The sequence below is a fragment of the Rhinopithecus roxellana genome, chromosome 10 (assembly GCF_007565055.1).
Source record: "Rhinopithecus roxellana isolate Shanxi Qingling chromosome 10, ASM756505v1, whole genome shotgun sequence".
In the NCBI taxonomy this organism is placed as follows: Eukaryota; Metazoa; Chordata; class Mammalia; order Primates; family Cercopithecidae; genus Rhinopithecus; species Rhinopithecus roxellana.
Genome location: NC_044558.1, coordinates 2,599,520 through 2,617,048, shown reverse-complemented (window position 1 = coordinate 2,617,048; position 17,529 = coordinate 2,599,520). Strand labels below are relative to the sequence as shown.

Genomic DNA, 17,529 nt, shown 5'->3' with positions numbered 1-17,529 from the left:
ACCCTGACACACACACACTCTCTCTCTCTCTCTCTCTCTCGCTCTCACACACACACACACAGTGCACGCACACACATAAAAATACAGTATTGAGACATAGGGTCAGAAATGCTGTAGGATGCACACAGGGCAACAACTCCCTCAGTAATGTCAGGGTCTGAAGATGTCCACAAGTGCCAACTCTGCAGCCCCTCCGAGCCCCCAACTTGGGTAAAGAGGGAAGGAATAGCCGGGCGCAGTGGTTCATGCCTGTAATCCCAGCACTTTGGGAGGCGGGCAGATTCACCTGAGGTCGGGAGCTCGAGACCAGTCTGGCCAACATAGTGAAACCCCATCACTACTAAAAATACAAAAAATTAGCCGGGTTTGGTGGTGTGCACCTGTAATCCCAGTTACTTGGGAGGCTGAGGCAGGAGAATTGCATGAACCCGGGAGGCGAAGGTTGCAGTGAGCTGAGATCGCACCATTGCACTCCAGCCCAGGCCACAGTGTTAGACCCCATCTCAAAAAAAAAAAAGGAAGGAATAGTAGATGGCCCATTTCCCTTGCTTCCAGTGTGCTGAGAATGGACAGCCTATTCCTGTCCTTCCATCTCACTCTTAACTTCCCCATAAACTCTTCTCTCCTGGCTATGGCACAGTTCCCTTAGTTCCCTTTTCCCTTCCCCAGAGAAGCCCCATTCCCTCCCCCTGAGCGTATGACTAGTTCCACCCCAATCTCCATCCCTGCCCCAGGGCTGCTGCTCTGATATGCCCAGGGTAGTCTTCCATTGTATGTACTACTCCTAGGGCCGCAGGAAGACCCCAAGACATGAAGACTATCAGAATTGATTAATTTATTTAGCACTGCCCTCTCCCCACAATAATAGAAAGCACTGTACATAATGCCCTGGGAAGAAGTTAGACATGAACTCTAATACTTCAGGACAAGTGTGGTTCTCAAAGTGTGATCCAGGGACCAACCCTTTGAGGGAGTCCATGAGGTCAAACTATTTTCATAATACTGCTACACAGATATTATTTGTCCCTTTCACTCTCATTCTCTCACAAGTATACTGTAGAGTTTTCCAGAGGTTTCATGAAGTGTGTGTGGTGACATTATTGCTCTCGTGGCTAACGGAATGTGTGCATGTGTATTTATTTTAAAAATGTATTCGCTTTAATGTCTAGTATGGTAAGTATCAAAAGAACAAAAGATAAGCAAAGCTGTTTGAGATCCTCAGTTTCTAAGAGTGGCGTCTGAGACCAAAAAGTTTGAGAACCAATGCTTTAGTAGAAAGAATTTTCTCCTTACTCTGGACAAAGCAGAGAGAGAGAGAGAGAGAATATTAAGAACCTAAAATGGAGGAGGCCTGGAAAAGGGGGTGTGATGGAAGAAAGGATAACCTAAAAAGGGGTTGGACTTGGATTTTGGCGAGGAGGAAACTCTAAGCCAGTTTTGCCTTGCCCCAACTGTCCCATGCTGGGTGCCAAGTCTAAATTGTCACAAGTCACTATGCGAGAAAGAACCTAGTTCTGTCCATATGGAACTCTTCTATTAGGCCTCAATGGTGAGCAGGGGAAGCCTAGGCCGAAATGAAAGTGGGTGGCATCCATGACAGAAGTCAGCAGATGAACAGGCATCTCAGTAGCATGGTCCACCAAACCTGGGGCTCTTCAGCTCTCAGGCCCCTGTGGCGGTTTAAATCCAGAATGCTCATTTTCTGTTCCATCTAACCAGCTTTTAGCAGTTTAATGCCCCGCCCACCCAAAGGCATTTCGTCCCCTTCTGCCCTCTGCACGGGTGGGCTCTCTGCATCACTTCCCACCACTGGAGACGAGGTCCTCTGCGTGCTCACAGTTTAAAGAAGCCATTTCCAGCAGCAATGCCTTCCTCGGGCCCCGGCTTCCACACTTTGTACTCTTCTGCGTTGCTAAGCTGGAGTTGCCACCCAAAGACCCAAGTGCCCAGCCCACCTTCTTGTGTGCACACCCTGCAAGCCTCCCAGAACGAGAGGCGCTGGGAGTCGGGCACAGACGGCGCTGTGGCATGATGTGCGTTCAGAGGGCGGAATCCTGGGGACTCTGTGTGAAGGAAGACAGAGGGTGGGAGTTGGAGGGTAGGAGCAGCCCCTGACTGGCGGCATCCGGCCTGGTGGCGTCGGTGGTGACGGCGGACCTTTCGGATTGCGTGAGCGCCGCCTGCGTCCCGTTGGTGGCCAAGGTCCTGACCCGGTGCGGAGTGCCCAGGCCGCGCAGGGTGTTGCGGAAGCCCTCGGCGCTAAAGTAGTACACCAGCGGGTCCAGCACGCAGTTGGCGCCGGCCAGCAGCACCATCACCATCAGTATCCCGCGCACGCGATCCCGGGCAGGCACGCTGGCCGCCACCAGCTTGCTTCGCTGCAGGCCGTAGACCGCCAGCGTGGCGTTGTAGGGCACGAAGCACAGCAAGAAGATGACGAGGTTGGCCAGCAGGAGGCGCACCGTCTTCAGCCGCCGCTGGCTCCGCGTGGCGTCGGGGCGCGCCAGCGTCCAGAAGACTCGGCCCGACGAGTAGACCACCGCCGCCAGGGGCAGCAGGAAGCCCAGAGCCTCGGCCAGCAGCACGAGGGGCAGCAGCCTGCCCTTCCACAGCTCGTCGCTGAAACTCTCGAAGCATAGGCGCACCTCGAGGTCCCGGTAGCGGCAGCGCGAGGGCCTGTGCACGCGGGCGGCGGGCACGGCAAACACCAGGATGAACGCCCACACGCCCAGGCAGAGCAGCCGCGCCACGCGGGGCCGTCGCAGGTGGCGCAGTCGCAGCGGGTGCACGATGGCAGCGTAGCGGTCCACGTTGATGAGCATCAGGAAGATGCAGCTGCCGTACATGTTCATCTGGAAGATGGCGCCCGCCGTCTGGCACAGGAGGTCGGGGAAGGGCCAGTGGTGCAGTGCGTAGTAGGAGAGACGAAGGGGCAGCGAGAGGGAGAAGAGCAGGTCGCTGGCCGCTAGGTTACACATGTACACGCTCACCACCGAGTGCACGCGCAGCGCGCGCAGAAAGACCCAGAGGGCCAGCGCGTTGAGGGGTAGCCCGGCAGCCAGCACCAAGCTGTAGACCACCAAGTGCAGGCGGTGGGTAGGTCGGTAGTCAGGACACGGGAGAACAGAACTGTTGGTTGAGGAGCTGTTGGCCAACATTGTGCCAAAGTGGGAATGGGAGCTAGGCTGGGGATGCCATGGGGCACACCAGAGTCATGGCGTGGCATTCACCTCCGGGGCTGGGGCCTGGAGGCTGTACAGACATGGTCCCAAAACAAGCAGAGGGAGGGTATGGGAATGCGGGCTATGGCTGCAGGGACAGATGGCTGCCAAGGGTTGGGTGCGTTTGGTCACAGCTTCGTCAGCAGCAGAGACCTGAAATAGGAAGGCAAGCCAGAAGTTACACAGAGACAGGGCTGCACACACAAATGTTCAGCTACACTGGCAGGCCTTCTGAATCTTTTCTCAGCCTCAAGTCTGCCATTGGGCCAGAATAGGTTCCTACAGCAGGACTATATAGTATAGTGTTAAACACCCAGGCTTGAAGGCAGGGACTCGGATACCTAGGTTTAACTCTTGGTTTTGCTAACTTACCTAGTTGTGTGACTTCAGAAAAATTAATCTGGGCTGTGTGCAGTGGCCTACACCTGTAATCCTGGCACTTTGGGAGGCCAAGGCAGATCAATCGCTTGAACCTAGGGGTTGGGGACCAGCCTGGGCAACATGGCAAAACCCTGTCTCTACAAAAATATACAGGGCCAGGTGCAGTGGCTCACACCTGTAATCCCAGCACTTTGGGAGGCCGAGGCAGGTGGATCACCTGAGGTCAGGAGTTTGAGACCAACCTGTCCAATATGGTGAAACCCCCATCTCTACTAAAAGTACAAAAATGAGCTGGGTGTGGTGGTGCTCACCTGTAATCCCAGCTACTCGGGAGGCTGAGACAGGAGAATCGCTTGAAACGGGGAGGCAGAGGTTGCAGTGAGCTGAGACCGTGCCATTGTACTCCAGCCTGGACAACAGAAGTGAAACTCTGTCTCAAAAAATAAAAATAGCTGCGCTTGGTGGCTTACGCCTGTAATTCCAGCACTTTGGGAGGCCGAGGCAGGTGTACCGCCTGAGGTCAGGAGTTCGAGACCAGCCTGGCCAATATGGTGAAACCCTATCTCTACTAAAAAAATACCAAAAATTAGTCTGGCGTAGTGGCGGGCACCTGTAATCCCAGCTACTCAGGAGACTAAGACAGAGGAATTGCTTGAACCCGAGGGGCGGAGGTTGCAGTGAGCCAAGATCGCGCCATTGCACTCCAGCCTGGGCAACAAGAGCGAAACTCTGTCTCAAAAATAAATAAATGAATAAAATTAAAAATAAAATAAATAAAAATAAGGCTGGGTGCAGTGGCTCATACCTGTAATCCCAGCACTTTGGGAGGCTGAGGTGGGCGGATCACCTGAGGTCAGGAGTTCAAGATCATCCTGGCCAATATGGCGAAATCCTGTCTCTACTAAAAAAAAAAAAAAATTAGCCGGTGTGGTGGCAGGCGCCTGTAATCCCTGCTACTTGGGAGGCTGAGGCAGGAGAATGGCGTAAACCTGGGAGGCGGAGCTTGCAGTGAGCTGAGATCCGGCCACTGCACTCCAGTCCGGGCGACAGAGCGAGACTCCGCCTCAAAAAAAAAAAAAAATTAAAAAATTAGCCAGGCATGGTGGCACATGCCCATAGTCCCAGCTACTTGTGAGGCTGAAGTGAGAGAATCACTTGACTCCAGGGAGGTGGAGGATGCAGTGCAGTGAGCCTCAAGTGCACCATTGCATGCTGGCGTAGTGGCTCACGCCTGTAATCCAGTACTTTGGGAGACTGAGGCGGGCAGATCACCTGAGGTCAGGAGTTCGAGATTAGCCTGGCAACACGGCAAAACGCTGTCTATATTAAAAATACAAAAATTACCCAGATGTGGTGGCATGTGCCTGTAGTCCCAGCTACTTAGGAGGCTGAGGCAGGAGAATCACTTGAACCCAGGAGGTGGAGGCTGCAGTGAGCTGACATTGTACCACTGCCCTCGAACCTGGGTGACAAAACGAGACTCTATCTCAAAAAAAAAGAAGAAGAAAGGGGGCCGCACGTTAGCTTATGCCTGTGTTCTCAGCACTTTGGGAGACTGATGTGGATGGATTACTTGAGGCCAGGAGTTCAAGACCAACCTGGCCAATATGACAAAATCTTGCCTCTACTAAAAATACGAAGATTAGCCGGGTGTGGTGGTGTGCATTTGTAATCCCAGCTATTCGGGAGGCTAAGGCATGAGAATTGCTTGAATCTGGGAGGCAGAAGTTGCAGTGAGCCAAGATCACGCCACTGCACTCCAGCCTGGATGACAGAGCAAGACTCTGTCTCAGAAAATGAGAGAGAGAGAGAGACAGCAAATTCATGAGGTTGTTTGGAGATTAAGATGATGTGTGTAAAATGCTTAGGTTGCTGTTACTATCTCAAGATCTCTTCCTTCCTTCTTTCCTTGCTTACTGAGCTCATAGAAGGTTCCAGGCATGTTCACAGCAGGGAACAAAATAAAAAGCCCGTGCCCCCACCTCCTTTACATTCCATTGGAGGGAGACAGATAATAAGCACAAATCAATAGGTCGTCTTATGGAACACCTCCTAGGACCAGGTGCTAGGCTAGCTCCTCATTATCCAAAGAATAAAGATCAAACTCCTGAGTATATGGGAGGCTGAGGCAGGAGAATCATTTGAACCCAGGAGGCGGAGGTTGCAGTGAGCCAAGATCACGCCACTGTACTCCAGCCTGGGTGACAGAGTGCGACTCCATCTCAAACAAGCAAACAAAACTCCCAAATACAGAACAAAATCCCAGCCTTTTTTTTTTTTTTTTTTTTTTTTTTTTTTTGAGACAGAGTCTTGCTCTGTGGCCCAGGCTGGAGTGCAGTGGCCGGATCTCAGCTCACTGCAAGCTCCGCCTCCCGGGTTCACGCCATTCTCCTGCCTCAGCCTCCCTTCCCAGCCTTACTCATCACATCCATCATTGCGCCTATGTGGGCTGGATTTGTGGTCAAAGCAAACTGGGTTCAGCTTAATGGTTTGACTTCTCAGTTTCTGTAAAATGGGAATAATAACATAACAGTGCCGCGGCCGGGCGCGGTGGCTCAAGCCTGTAATCCCAGCACTTTGGGAGGCCGAGATGGGCGGATCACGAGGTCAGGAGATCGAGACCATCCTGGCTAACATGGTGAAACCCCGTCTCTACTAAAAAATACAAAAACTAGCCGGGCGAGGTGGTGGGCGCCTGTAGTCCCAGCTACTTGGGAGGCTGAGGCAGGAGAATTGCTGGAACCTGGGAGGCAGAGGTTGCAGTGAGCCAAGATTGTGCCACTGCACTCCGGCCTGGGAGACAGAGTGAGAGTCCGTCTCAAAAACAACAACAACAACAACAACGAAAAAGACCAAGACATTGTTGCTTAACCATCACCACTGTCTGTTTCCAGAAATAGAACTTTTTCATCAACCAAGCAACGACTCTGCAGTCATTAAACGGTACTACCCACCGCACCCCACTCAGCTCCTGGTTCTAGTCTACTTTCTGTCTCAATGAATTTGCCTATCTTGGATATCTCATATGAATGGAATCATACAATATTTGTCCTTTTGTGTCTGTTTTTTTGTTTTGTTTTTTTACTTAGCATAATGTTTCCAAGATTCATTCATGTTGTAGTATGTAAAGGAATTTTTTTTTCCTTTACCTTTTTTTTTTTTTTTTTTTTGAGACCCAGTTTTGCTCTTGTTGCCCAGGCTCGAGTGCGATGGTGCGATCTCAGCTCACCGTAACCTCTGCCTCCGGGATTCAAGCAATTCTCGTGCCTCAGCCTCCGAAGTAGCTGGGATTACAGGCATGCGCCACCACACCTGCCTAATTTTGTATTTTTTTTTTTTTTTTTTTTTTTTTGAGACGAAGTCTTGCTCTGTCGCCCAGGCTGGGGTGCAGTGGCCAGATCTCAGCTCACTGCAAGCTCCGCCTCCCGGGTTCACGCCATTCTCCTGCCTCAGCCTCCCAAGTAGCTGGGACTACAGGCGCCTGCCACCTTGCCCGGCTAGTTTTTTGTATTTTTAGTAGAGACGGGGTTTCACCGTGTTAGCCAGGATGGTCTCGATCTCCTGACCTCGTGATCCGCCCGTCTCGGCCTCCCAAAGTGCTGGGATTACAGGCTTGAGCCACCACGCCCGGCCTAATTTTGTATTTTTAGTAGAGACAAGGTCTCTCCCTGTTGGTCAGGCTGGTCTTGAACTCCTGACCTCAGGTGATCCGCCTGCCTCGGCCTCCCAAAATTCTGGGATTACAGACGTGAGCAACCGTGCCTGGCCTGGAATTTCATTTTTATAGCTGGATAATGTATTTCGCTGCATAATATTTTGCTCATCCATTCATCTGTCAGTGAATACTTGGATTCTTTCCACCTTTTGGCTATTGTGAATAATGCCACTGTGAACATGGGTGTCTAGATGTCATCTAAGGGAAAGAAGTTGTCTGAGACCCTGAGCAATTATCCCAAGACACCGAGCTTATTCCTTTCAAAAGGAACTGTTTAGGCAGGGCGCGGTGGCTCACACCTGTAATCCCAGCACTTTGGGAGGCCGAGGCAGGCGGATCACGAGGTCAGGAGATCGAGACCATCCTGGCTAACACGGTGAAACCCCCGTCTCTACTAAAAATACAAAAAATTAACCGGGCGTGGTGGCAGGTGCCTGTAGGCCCAGCTACTCGGGAGGCTGAGGCAGGAGAATGGCATGAACCCGGGAGGCGGAGCTTACAATGAGCCGAGACTGAGCCACTGCACTCCAGCCTGGGCGACAGAGCGAGACTCCATCTCAAAAAGAAAAAAAAAGGGCCAGGCATGGTGGCTCTCGCCTGTAATCCTAGCACTTTGGGAGGCTGAGGCGGGCAGATCACAAGGTCAGGAGATCGAGACCATCCTGGCTAACCTGGTGAAACCCCGTCTCTACTAAAAATACAAAAAAAATGAGCCAGGCGTTGTGACGGGCGCCTGTACTCCCAGTTACTCAGGAGACTGGCGTTAACCTGGGAGGTGGAGATTGCAGTGAGTCAAGTTTGCACCACTGCACTCCAGCCTGGGTGACAGAGGGAGACTCTGTCTCAATTAAAAAAAAAAAAAAAAAAAAAAAAGGAACTGTTTAAATTGTTGCAAGAAAATAAGTCATAAACCTGACTATAACAAGTTTTTTTGATTGTTGTTTTACTTTTTTTGGTGTTTTTTTTTTTGAGACAGGGTCTCACTCCGTGGTCTAGGCTGGAAAGCAGAGGCTTGATCTTGGTCCACTGCAGTCCTGACCTCCCAGATTCAAGGGATCCTCTTACCTCAGTCTCTGAGTAGTTGGACCTACACAGGTGTGTGCCACCATCCCTGGCTAATTTTTAATTTTTTTGTAGATGGCCGGGAGCAGTGGCTCATGCCTGTAATCCTTTGGGAGGCTGAGGTGGGTAGATCACTTGAGGTCAGGAGTTCGAAACCAGCCTGACCAACATGGTGAAACCCCATCTCTACTAAAAATACAAAAAATTAGCCAGGCATGGTGGCGGGTGCCTGTAATCCCAGCTCCTCAGGAGACTGAGTCAGGAGAATCGCTTGAATCCAGGAGGCAGAGGTTGCAGTGAGCTAAGATCGTGCCACTGCACTCCAGCCTGGGCTACAGAGCAAGACTCCATCTCAAAAAAAGAAAAAGAAAAATGTTTTTTGTAGAAACGGGGTCTGATTGTGTTGCCCGGACTGGTCGTAAACTCATAGGCTCAAGCAATCCTTGTGCCCTGGGGCTCTGAAAGTCCTAGGATTACAGGCATGAGCCACTGTACCCGGCCACAAGTTTTTCTTGTATTTGGTCTTGTTCTGCCTCCAACCACCACCATCAACAGTTTGAGACTTGTAAGAGAAACAGTAAAACAGTTAAAGGGAATAAAGAAATACTTCCTCTGCAAAATACCAATCTCAACAACGAAAATAATACCAAATGGGACTTAAACATGCTGAAAGGCAAGTAAAAGCAGGCTCATTTCTGATACACTCCCCTGGCCCATGCTCCTTTGCTCCATTCACACCAAACTAATACTCATTGTGGACATACCTTAAGTTTTCAGGACTCTGCCTTGGTATGTGGCGTTTTTTCACCTTGGAATGCCCTGCCTCCCGCTCTCCAACTGGCAAGCCTAGTATTTTCTCCAGACTCTGCAAAGCCGTCCCTGACCGCCCCGGGCAACACAGGCAGATGTTGTATCCTTGTGCCTCCGCTGCAGTGCGGAGCTTTCTCAGCGCTCTCCACATGCGTGGTAGTCAGCTATTCCTGGTCTGCCCCTCCCATTAGACTGTGAGCTCTTAGAGGGAGGGGCTGTGGACCATGGCTTATTCATCTTTGTGTATTCCCAGCACCTACCTCTGTAAATGTTAAAAATAATAGCTATCATTTACTGATCATCACCATATCACAATGTGCATATGTAACATCCAACATAGATACATTATTTCACTTCCTCGTTTGTCCAACTGAAATGTATAAAGTGGGTTATTCTGGCCGGGCGCAGTGGCTCAAGCCTGTAATCCCAGCACTTTGGGAGGCCGAGGCGGGCGGATCACGAGATCAGGAGATCGAGACCATCCTGGCTAACATGGTGAAACCCCGTCTCTACTAAAAAGTACAAAAAACTAGCCGGGCGAGGTGGCGGGCGCCTGTAGTCCCAGCTACTTGGGAGGCTGAGGCAGGAGAATGGCGTGAACCCGGGAGGCGGAGCTTGCAGTGAGCTGAGATCTGGCCACTGCACTCCAGCTTGGGCGACAGAGCGAGACTCCGTCTCAAAAAAAAAAAAAAGTGGGTTATTCTAATAATATTTTTAATAACCCACTTCCAAAAGTGGTGACATAAACTCATGTTTCACACATGCACATAAATATGCCTCATTGAATCACCTGAAACCAAGAGGTGGAGCTTGGCGGTGAACCAAGATCACACCACTGCACTCCATTCTGGGCAACAGAGTGAGACTCCGTCTCAATGAAAAGAAATAAACAGGCTGGGGTGCGGTGGCTCACGCCTGTAATCCCAGCACTTTGGGAGGCCAAGGCGGGCAGATCATGAAGTCAGGAGTTTGAGACCAGCCTGGCCAACATGATGAAACCCTGTCTCTACTAAAAATACAAATTAGCTGGGCGTGGTGGTGCATGCCTGTAGTTCCAGCTACTTGGGAGGCTGAGGCAGGAGGATTGCTTGAACCCGAGGGGCAGAGGTTGCAGTGAGCAGAGATCGTGCCACTGCACTCCAGTTTGAGTGACAAAAGCGAAATTCCATCTCAAAAAAATAAATAAGCCTCCTTACAATTCCCCCTTAAGTGCATACATAAGCACTTAGGCACTTAGTTTGCTGTTTTGAGCCCCTCAATCGTTCTATGTGTATTTGTTCTATTTCCCTAACTAGATGGTAAGTTCCTAGGGTGGGAGCGCACCTTGCAGACATATTTCACTCTCTGCATTTAGCAGGCCCTGAGTGACACTTACTGGCTGCTTAATAGGAAATTCAACCTCCCCACCCCATACACCCATCCTGCCCCCAACTGTCCCCACCCACGCTCTAATTCTGTGATAATAGTTCTTATATCAATTTTGTCCAAATGTATAACTCAGCAAAAGACCACTTCCCTTAAAAGACCTGTTTGGAAACAGCTTGCAATTAAGATTTCAGTAACAGTTTACACTATAGTTACAGTATCACTTGATCATTCTTAACCATGACTTGGAGAACCAGTAGATACTTCCAATTAGAAAGCATATACTAGACACTGAATGTGTGGATGGATTATTTTCAAAGAATCTCAAGGCAGCCCTTCTTCCCTTCCCTCCCCCTCCCCTCCCCATCCCCCTCCCCTCCCCTCCCTTCCCTCTCCTCCCCTTCTCTTCCTGAGAGGGAGTTTCACATGCTGTATCACCCGGGCTGCAGCAAACAGGCACAATCTCGGCTCACTGCAACCTCTGCCTCCTGGTTCAAGTGATTCTCCTGCCTCAGCCTCCCGAGTAGCTGGGATTATAGGCGCTCACCACCACCCCTGGCTAATTTCTGTTTTTTTTTTTTTTTTTTTTTGGTTTTTTTGAGACAGAGTTTCACTCTTGTTGCCCAGAGTGGAGTGCAATGGCACGATCTCGGCTCCCGGCAACCTCCGCCTCCAAGGTTTAAGCGATTCTCCTGCCTCAGCCTCCCTGGTAGCTGGGATTAGAGGCACGTGCCACCATGCACGGCAAATTTTGTATTTTTAGTAGAGATGGGGTTTCTCCCTGTTGCTGAGGCTGGTCTCGAACTGCTGACCTCAGGTGATCCACCCGCCTCGGCCTCCCAAAGTGCTGGAATTATAGGTGTGAGCCACCACGCCTGGACAATTTCTGTATTTTTAGTAGAGAAGACTGGGTTTCACCATGTTGGCCAGGCTGGTCTCGAACTCCTGACCTCAGGCGATCCTCCACCTTCGGCCTCCCAGAGTGCTGGGATTACACGGTGCCTGGCTGATCTCAAGTCTTTCTGTTGAAAAAGTTACAACATGCCAGACGCAGTGGCTCACGCCTGTAATCCCAGCACTTTGGTAGGTCAAGGCAGGCGGATCACCTGAGGTTAGGAATTCGAGACTAGCCTGGCCAACGTGGTGAAACCTCATCTCTACTAAAAATACAAAAATTAGCCAGGCGTGGTGGCACACGCCTGTAATCCCAGCTACTCCAGTGGCTGAGGCGGGAGAATTGCTTGAGCTCGGGAGACAGAGGTTGCAGTGAGCCAAGATTGCGCCACTGCACTCCAGCCTGGCGGACAGAGCGAGACTCTGTCTCAAAAAAAAAAAAAAGAAAAATAAAAAAAAGAGGCCGGGCACGGTGGCTCAAGCCTGTAATCCCAGCACTTTGGGAGGCCGAGATGGGCGGATCACGAGGTCAGGAGATCGAGACCTTCCTGGCTAACACGGTGAAACCCCGTCTCTACTAAAAAATACAAAAAAATTAGCCAGGCGAGGTGGCGGGCGCCTGTAGTCCCAGCTACTCGGGAGGCTGAGGCAGGAGAATGGCGTAAACCCGGGAGGCGGAGCTTGCAGTGAGCTGAGATCCGGTCATTGCACTCCAGCCTGGGCGACAGAGTGAGACTCCGTCTCAAAAAACAAAAAATAAAAAAGAAAGGGCCGAGCACGGTGGCTTACACCTGTAATCCCAGCACTTTAGGAGGCCGAGGCAGGCGGATCACGAGGTCGGGAGATCGGACCATCCTGGCTAACACGGTGAAACTCCATCTCTACTACAAAAAATTAGCCAGGTTTGGTGGCACATGCCTATAATCCCACCTACTCGGGAGGCTGAGGCAGGAGACTTGCTTGAACCCAGGAGGCAGAGGTTGCAGTGAGCCAAGATTGCGCCACTGCACTCCAGTCTGGGCGGCAGAGTGAGACTCCGTTTTTTTAAAAAAAAAAAGAAAAAAAAATTACAGTGTTAAATAGAACAAGATATTTAGTTGAGCAGCTACTTAAAGGTAAAGTTAGGCCAAGTGGTGGCTCACGCCTGTAATTCCAGCACTTTGGGAGGCTGAGGTGGGCAGATCACCTGAGGTAAGGCATTCAAGACCAGTCTGGCCAACATGGCAAAACCCCATATCTACCAAAAATACAAAAATTAGCTGGGCGTGGTGGTGGCACCTGTAATCCCAGCTACCCGGGAGGCTGAGGCAGGAGAATCGCTTGAGCCCAGGAGTTGGAGGTTGTAGTGAGCTGAGATCAGGCCACTGCACTCCAGCCTGGGCGACAAGAGTGAAACTCTGTCTCAGGCCGGGCACGGTGGCTCAAGCCTGTAATCCCAGCACTTTGGGAGGCCGGGACGGGTGGATCACGAGGTCAGGAGATCGAGACCATCCTGACTAACACGGTGAAACCCCGTCTCTACTAAAAAATACAAAAAACTAGCCGGGCGAGGTGGCAGGCGCCTGTAGTCCCAGCTACTCGGGAGGCTGAGCCAGGAGAATGGCCTGAACCCGGGAGGCAGAACTTGCAGTGAGCTGAGATCCGGCCACTGCACTCCAGCCTGGGTGACAGAGCGAGACTCTGTCTCCAAAAAAAAAAAAAAAAAAAAAGAAACTCTGTCTCAAAAACATTAATAAATAAATATAAAGGTAAAGTTAGGAATGTTTTAGAAAGGAAATGGCGATGCTCTCTTGTTACTCTGTTCCAAAGGGGAGAAGTTCTTGGGTTTCTTTTTTTTGGATACAGAGTCTCACTTTGTTTGGAGGCTGGAGTGCAGTAGCACCATCTTGGCTCACTGCAACCTCCACCTCTTAGGTTCAAGCAATTCTCGTGCCTTAGCCACCCGAGTAGCTGGGATCATGGCTCACACCACCACACCTGCCTAACCTTTTGTGTTTTCGGTAGAAACAGGGTTTCACCATGTTGGCCAGGTTAGGCTGGTCTCCTGACCTCGAGTGATCGGCAGACTTCGGCCTCCCAAATTGCTGGGTGCTGGGATTACAAACGTGAGCCACTGCACCCAGCCCATTTTTTTTTTTTTTTTTTTTTTTGAGATGGAGTCTCCCTCCGTCGCCTAGGCTGGAGTGCAGTGGTGCAATCTCAGCTCACTGCAACCTTCGCCTCCCCGGTTCAAGCAATTCTCTTGTCTCAGCCTCCTGAGTAGCTGGGACTACAGGCGCATGCCACCATGCCTGGCTAATTTTTGTATTTTTAGTAGATATGAGGTTTCTCCTGACCTCAGGTGATCCACCCGCCTCGGCCTCCCAAAGTGCTGAGATTATAGGCATGAGCCACCGCACCCGGCCCCAGCCCATCTTGGGTTTCTTTATAAAGGAGCCTGGTTGTCAAAAAGCCACCTCTTTCTGACAGTCACACAGAATGGCCCAAGCTGAGCACTGAGAGCTGCCAGGCCCCTGGCCTGGTCCCCATCCCACACTCCTGCTTCCCGAGCCCTGCGGCTCCCTTCAGGAGCGGAATAGGCACAGTGCCAGGCCAGATGGCGAAGATGGAAAAAACTGCCAAAAAGGAGGCTAACAGGAAGTAGAAGGAGGGAATCTAGGTGTGGGGGAGGGGCAGCACAGACCCTCTCCCCCAGTCCTGCCTTGAAGAAGAGGTTAGGCTGTGGGAGAGATGCAGGAATCAAAGAAATGGCAACTGCCCCAGAAAAGAAGGAACACCAGGAAGGAGGGACATGGAGGCCCCTGTAGGAGGATAAATCTCTCCTTACTGATGTCAGGTAAGTATACCACTCATTACACATGTGTGTGCACAGACACATAGACATACACACACGCTAAGAGATGTGCACACAAGATCCCTAGTAACAGAAATCAGTGTCTATACACATCCTGTAATATACATGTATGTGCACAGACAACTGGGCTGGGGAGGAAGAGAAAGAAGGCCCTGCCTTAGGGACAGTATCCTTACACAGACATAGAACCAGGCAGCTTCACAAGCACGGGTGATCTCAACCCCAAGGCACTGAGGAGCAAAGAGACGGCGATACAGAGGCCCCAAGACTGCTCCTCCTGTATCACCCAACCCAACACCGCTCACACACCAGAGGGTGTGCAGCCACCTTCCTTCTCCCTGTGTCTCTGTCCTTCAGCTTCCCACATACATATCCGGGGCCCAGGTTCCTTACCTCCTCAGGGCCTCTGGGATCTGTCCCATTGCCCTCTGAGCTGGGCTGGGCACTGCTTTTTGCTGAGATAAGCCAGAGGGGCAGGGCTACTTTCTGCCAGAGGCAGGAAGTGAGAACAGGAGTGTAAAAGTGAGCAGGAGGTGCAGTCATGATCATTCCCTCACTCTCCTCCACACACCCTGCCCCGGTATCCAGCCTCTCTGGTGAGCGATGTTGAGGGGGGCTGAAGAGAAAGGACCAGTGGGTTGGGAACAATGAGAAGGGCAGGGGGAGGGGAATGCCTCCTCTCTGCCCAGTTCCTCCCCCATGCTCTTCCTGTGTTACCCACCTCCCCACAAGCACCACATGCCTTGCTCTGTCTTTGCCTCCTCTTTCTTTCTTTCTGGATTTTTTTTTTTTTTTTTTTTTTTTTGAGACGGAGTCTCGCACTGTCACCTGAGCTGGAGAGCAGTGGCGCGATCTCAGCTCACTGCAACCTCTGCCTCCTGGATTCATGCCATTCTCCTGCCTCAGCCCCCCGAGTAGCTGGGATTACAGGCGTGCACCACCACACCCAGCTAATTTTTTGTATTTTTAGTAGAGACGGGGTTTCACCATGTTGGCCAGACTGGTCTCAAACTCCTGACCTTGTGGTCTGCCTGCCTCGGCCACCCAGAATGCTGGGATTACAGGCGTGAGTCACCGCACCTGGCCTGCCTCCTCTTTCAAATAATTCACATCCTGGGTCCCCCGACTCCAGTTCCTAGGGTCAGAGGTCTGAAAAGGTTCTTACATCTCCCCATCCCCCTTGCCCCTGAGGATCAGCTCTGGAATAGGCCCACCCTCATTTTAGAGTCTCGTGGCCCATCAGTGTCTCAGCCCCAACACAGGAAGTCCCTCTTTAGTACGTGCTCTAACCCATTCGCTGAATTGGCGAAGCCTACTTCCTCTGCTTTTGTGTTCAGGCGGCGTTGGGAGGATGCACCCTTTCCCCACAGACAGGCTTCATCGTGAATACTTAGTATCTCTGTATCCAGGCCCTCCCAACAGACCCCAGCTGTGCTGAGCCTCCAGCAGAAGCTTGGCTTGGTCTAAAGCCTTTGTGAAAAGCTCTGTCCCAGAGCTGTTTTGGGGGCACAAATGAATCCTTTTCTTCTGCTTATCCTGGGCCTGAGGGGCAGGGATGAGATGGAACACTAAATGGAACAGGAGGATAAATCCTCATCCTGGAGGTTTGGAGACAATACCAAGTCCCCAGGGTGAGTGGGGAGGCCTCCTTCTGCCCCAGGGGCCACATTCTTCCTCAGAGAGGAGTCTCTGGCACGGTCCTGCGTGTCAGGTCGTGTCTTCCCTCCTCCCTGGCCCAAGCCTGCCTGCTTCTCCAGCCAAAATTCCTGCTCCTGCCTCTCCCCACCCTTCTCTACTGAAGCCTGTCTCTTCCTGCATTTCCAGCATCATCCTCGGCCCTGGCTTCTCCCTCCCTGAGTACTCTGACCTCATCCCTCCTGACATTTGTCTGGGAAAAGGCAGAAAGTAAAGGTGGTCTACAGCTCAATAATTAGTTTCCCTGATGTGTGGATATCACCTTGCCATTGTGCCTCTCTCTTTACCCTGCTTTCGAGAGCTGGAAAAGCAAGAAAGTCAGTCCCAAGAGAAGCCACGGAGGCAGGCCCAGTCCCCTGACATGTGCCCTCAGGTGGTCTGTGTGCATCTGACCCTTGCTTGTAGCCTGGCAAGTCCTGCTTCCTCAGGGAAATCCACTAGAGCCTGTGGGCCTTGCTGACCTCACTTGACCTTAGTGTGCACTGGCTTCAGGCCTCCCCCTTCTTGCCGGCTCCTTCTCCTGGGTTAGTTTTTTCTTTTTTTTTTTTTTTTTTCTGAGATGGAGTCTCGCTTGCTGTGTCACCCAGGCTGGAGTACAGTGGTGCAATCTCAGGTCACTGCGACCTCCGCCTCCCAGGTTCAAGCAATTCTCCTGCCTCAGTCTCCCAAGTAGCTGGGATCACAGGCACCTGCCACCACGCCCGGCTAATTTTTGTATTTTTAGTAGAGACGGGTTTTCACTATGTTGGCCAGGCTGGTCTTGAACGCCTGACCTCAGGTGATCCGCCCTCCTCAGCCTCCCAAAGTGCTGGGATTACAGGCATGAGCCACTGTGCCCAGCCATTCTCCTGGGCTTTTTTCAATGCCCCTGGGCATAAAAGATTTCTGTCAGTAGGTATGTCCTGGGGCATGAAGCAGAGTGGGGAGAGCAGATGGCATCAGACAGATGGAGTTGGGCTCCAGTGCCTCTGAGTAGCCGGGAGGTGAGGCCTACATATACTGCATGCGAGGAAGTTTCTGTGTCACCTCAGTCCCTGCCTCCGTGTCCCACGAGGTCTGCAACTTTAGCTTACCCTAAAAGGAGGATTTCTGCTGGCCTGGGCAACACAGTGGGACCCCATCTCTAAAAAAAAAAAAATTTTTTTTTTTTTTTTTCAGATGGAGTCTCGCTCTGTTGCCAGGCTGGAGTGCAGTGGTGTGATCTCAGCGCACTGCAACCTCCACCTCCCGGGTTCAAGCGATTCTCCTGCCTCAGCCTCCCGAGTAGCTGGGACTACAGGTGCATGCCACCATGCCCAACTAATTTTTGTATTTTCAGTAGAGATGGGGTATCGCAGCATGTTGACCAGTATGGACTCAATCTCTTGACCTCGTGATCCACCCGCCTCAGCCTCCCAAAGTGCTGGAATTACAGGCGTGAGCCACCGTGCCCAGCTCTACAAAAATATGTCAAAAAATGAGCAGAGGCCGGGTGTGTGGCTCGTGCCTGTAATCCCAGCACTTTGGGAGGCAGAGGCGAATGGATCGCTTTA

At 51.5% G+C, this 17,529-nt stretch overlaps 1 protein-coding gene across 4 annotated transcripts; it reads right to left on the bottom strand.

The window, feature by feature from the left end:
- Positions 1-815: 815 nt before the first annotated feature.
- LPAR5 (lysophosphatidic acid receptor 5) lies at positions 816-15,003 on the bottom strand. Of its 4 annotated transcripts, XM_030939186.1 has the most exons (3): positions 14,696-15,003; positions 9,144-9,451; positions 816-3,374 (listed from the first exon to the last, which is right to left on the bottom strand). In XM_030939186.1, the coding sequence occupies exon 3, from the start codon at positions 3,156-3,158 to the stop codon at positions 2,040-2,042; it is 1,119 nt and encodes a 372-aa protein (XP_030795046.1). In that variant the 5' UTR covers positions 3,159-3,374; positions 9,144-9,451; positions 14,696-15,003; the 3' UTR covers positions 816-2,039. The 4 variants fall into 4 exon arrangements, with proteins under 4 accessions (XP_030795046.1, XP_030795045.1, XP_030795048.1 ...); XM_030939185.1 differs by lacking the exon at positions 9,144-9,451; XM_030939188.1 differs by lacking the exons at positions 9,144-9,451; positions 14,696-15,003 and adding an exon at positions 7,617-7,643.
- Positions 15,004-17,529: the final 2,526 nt, after the last annotated feature.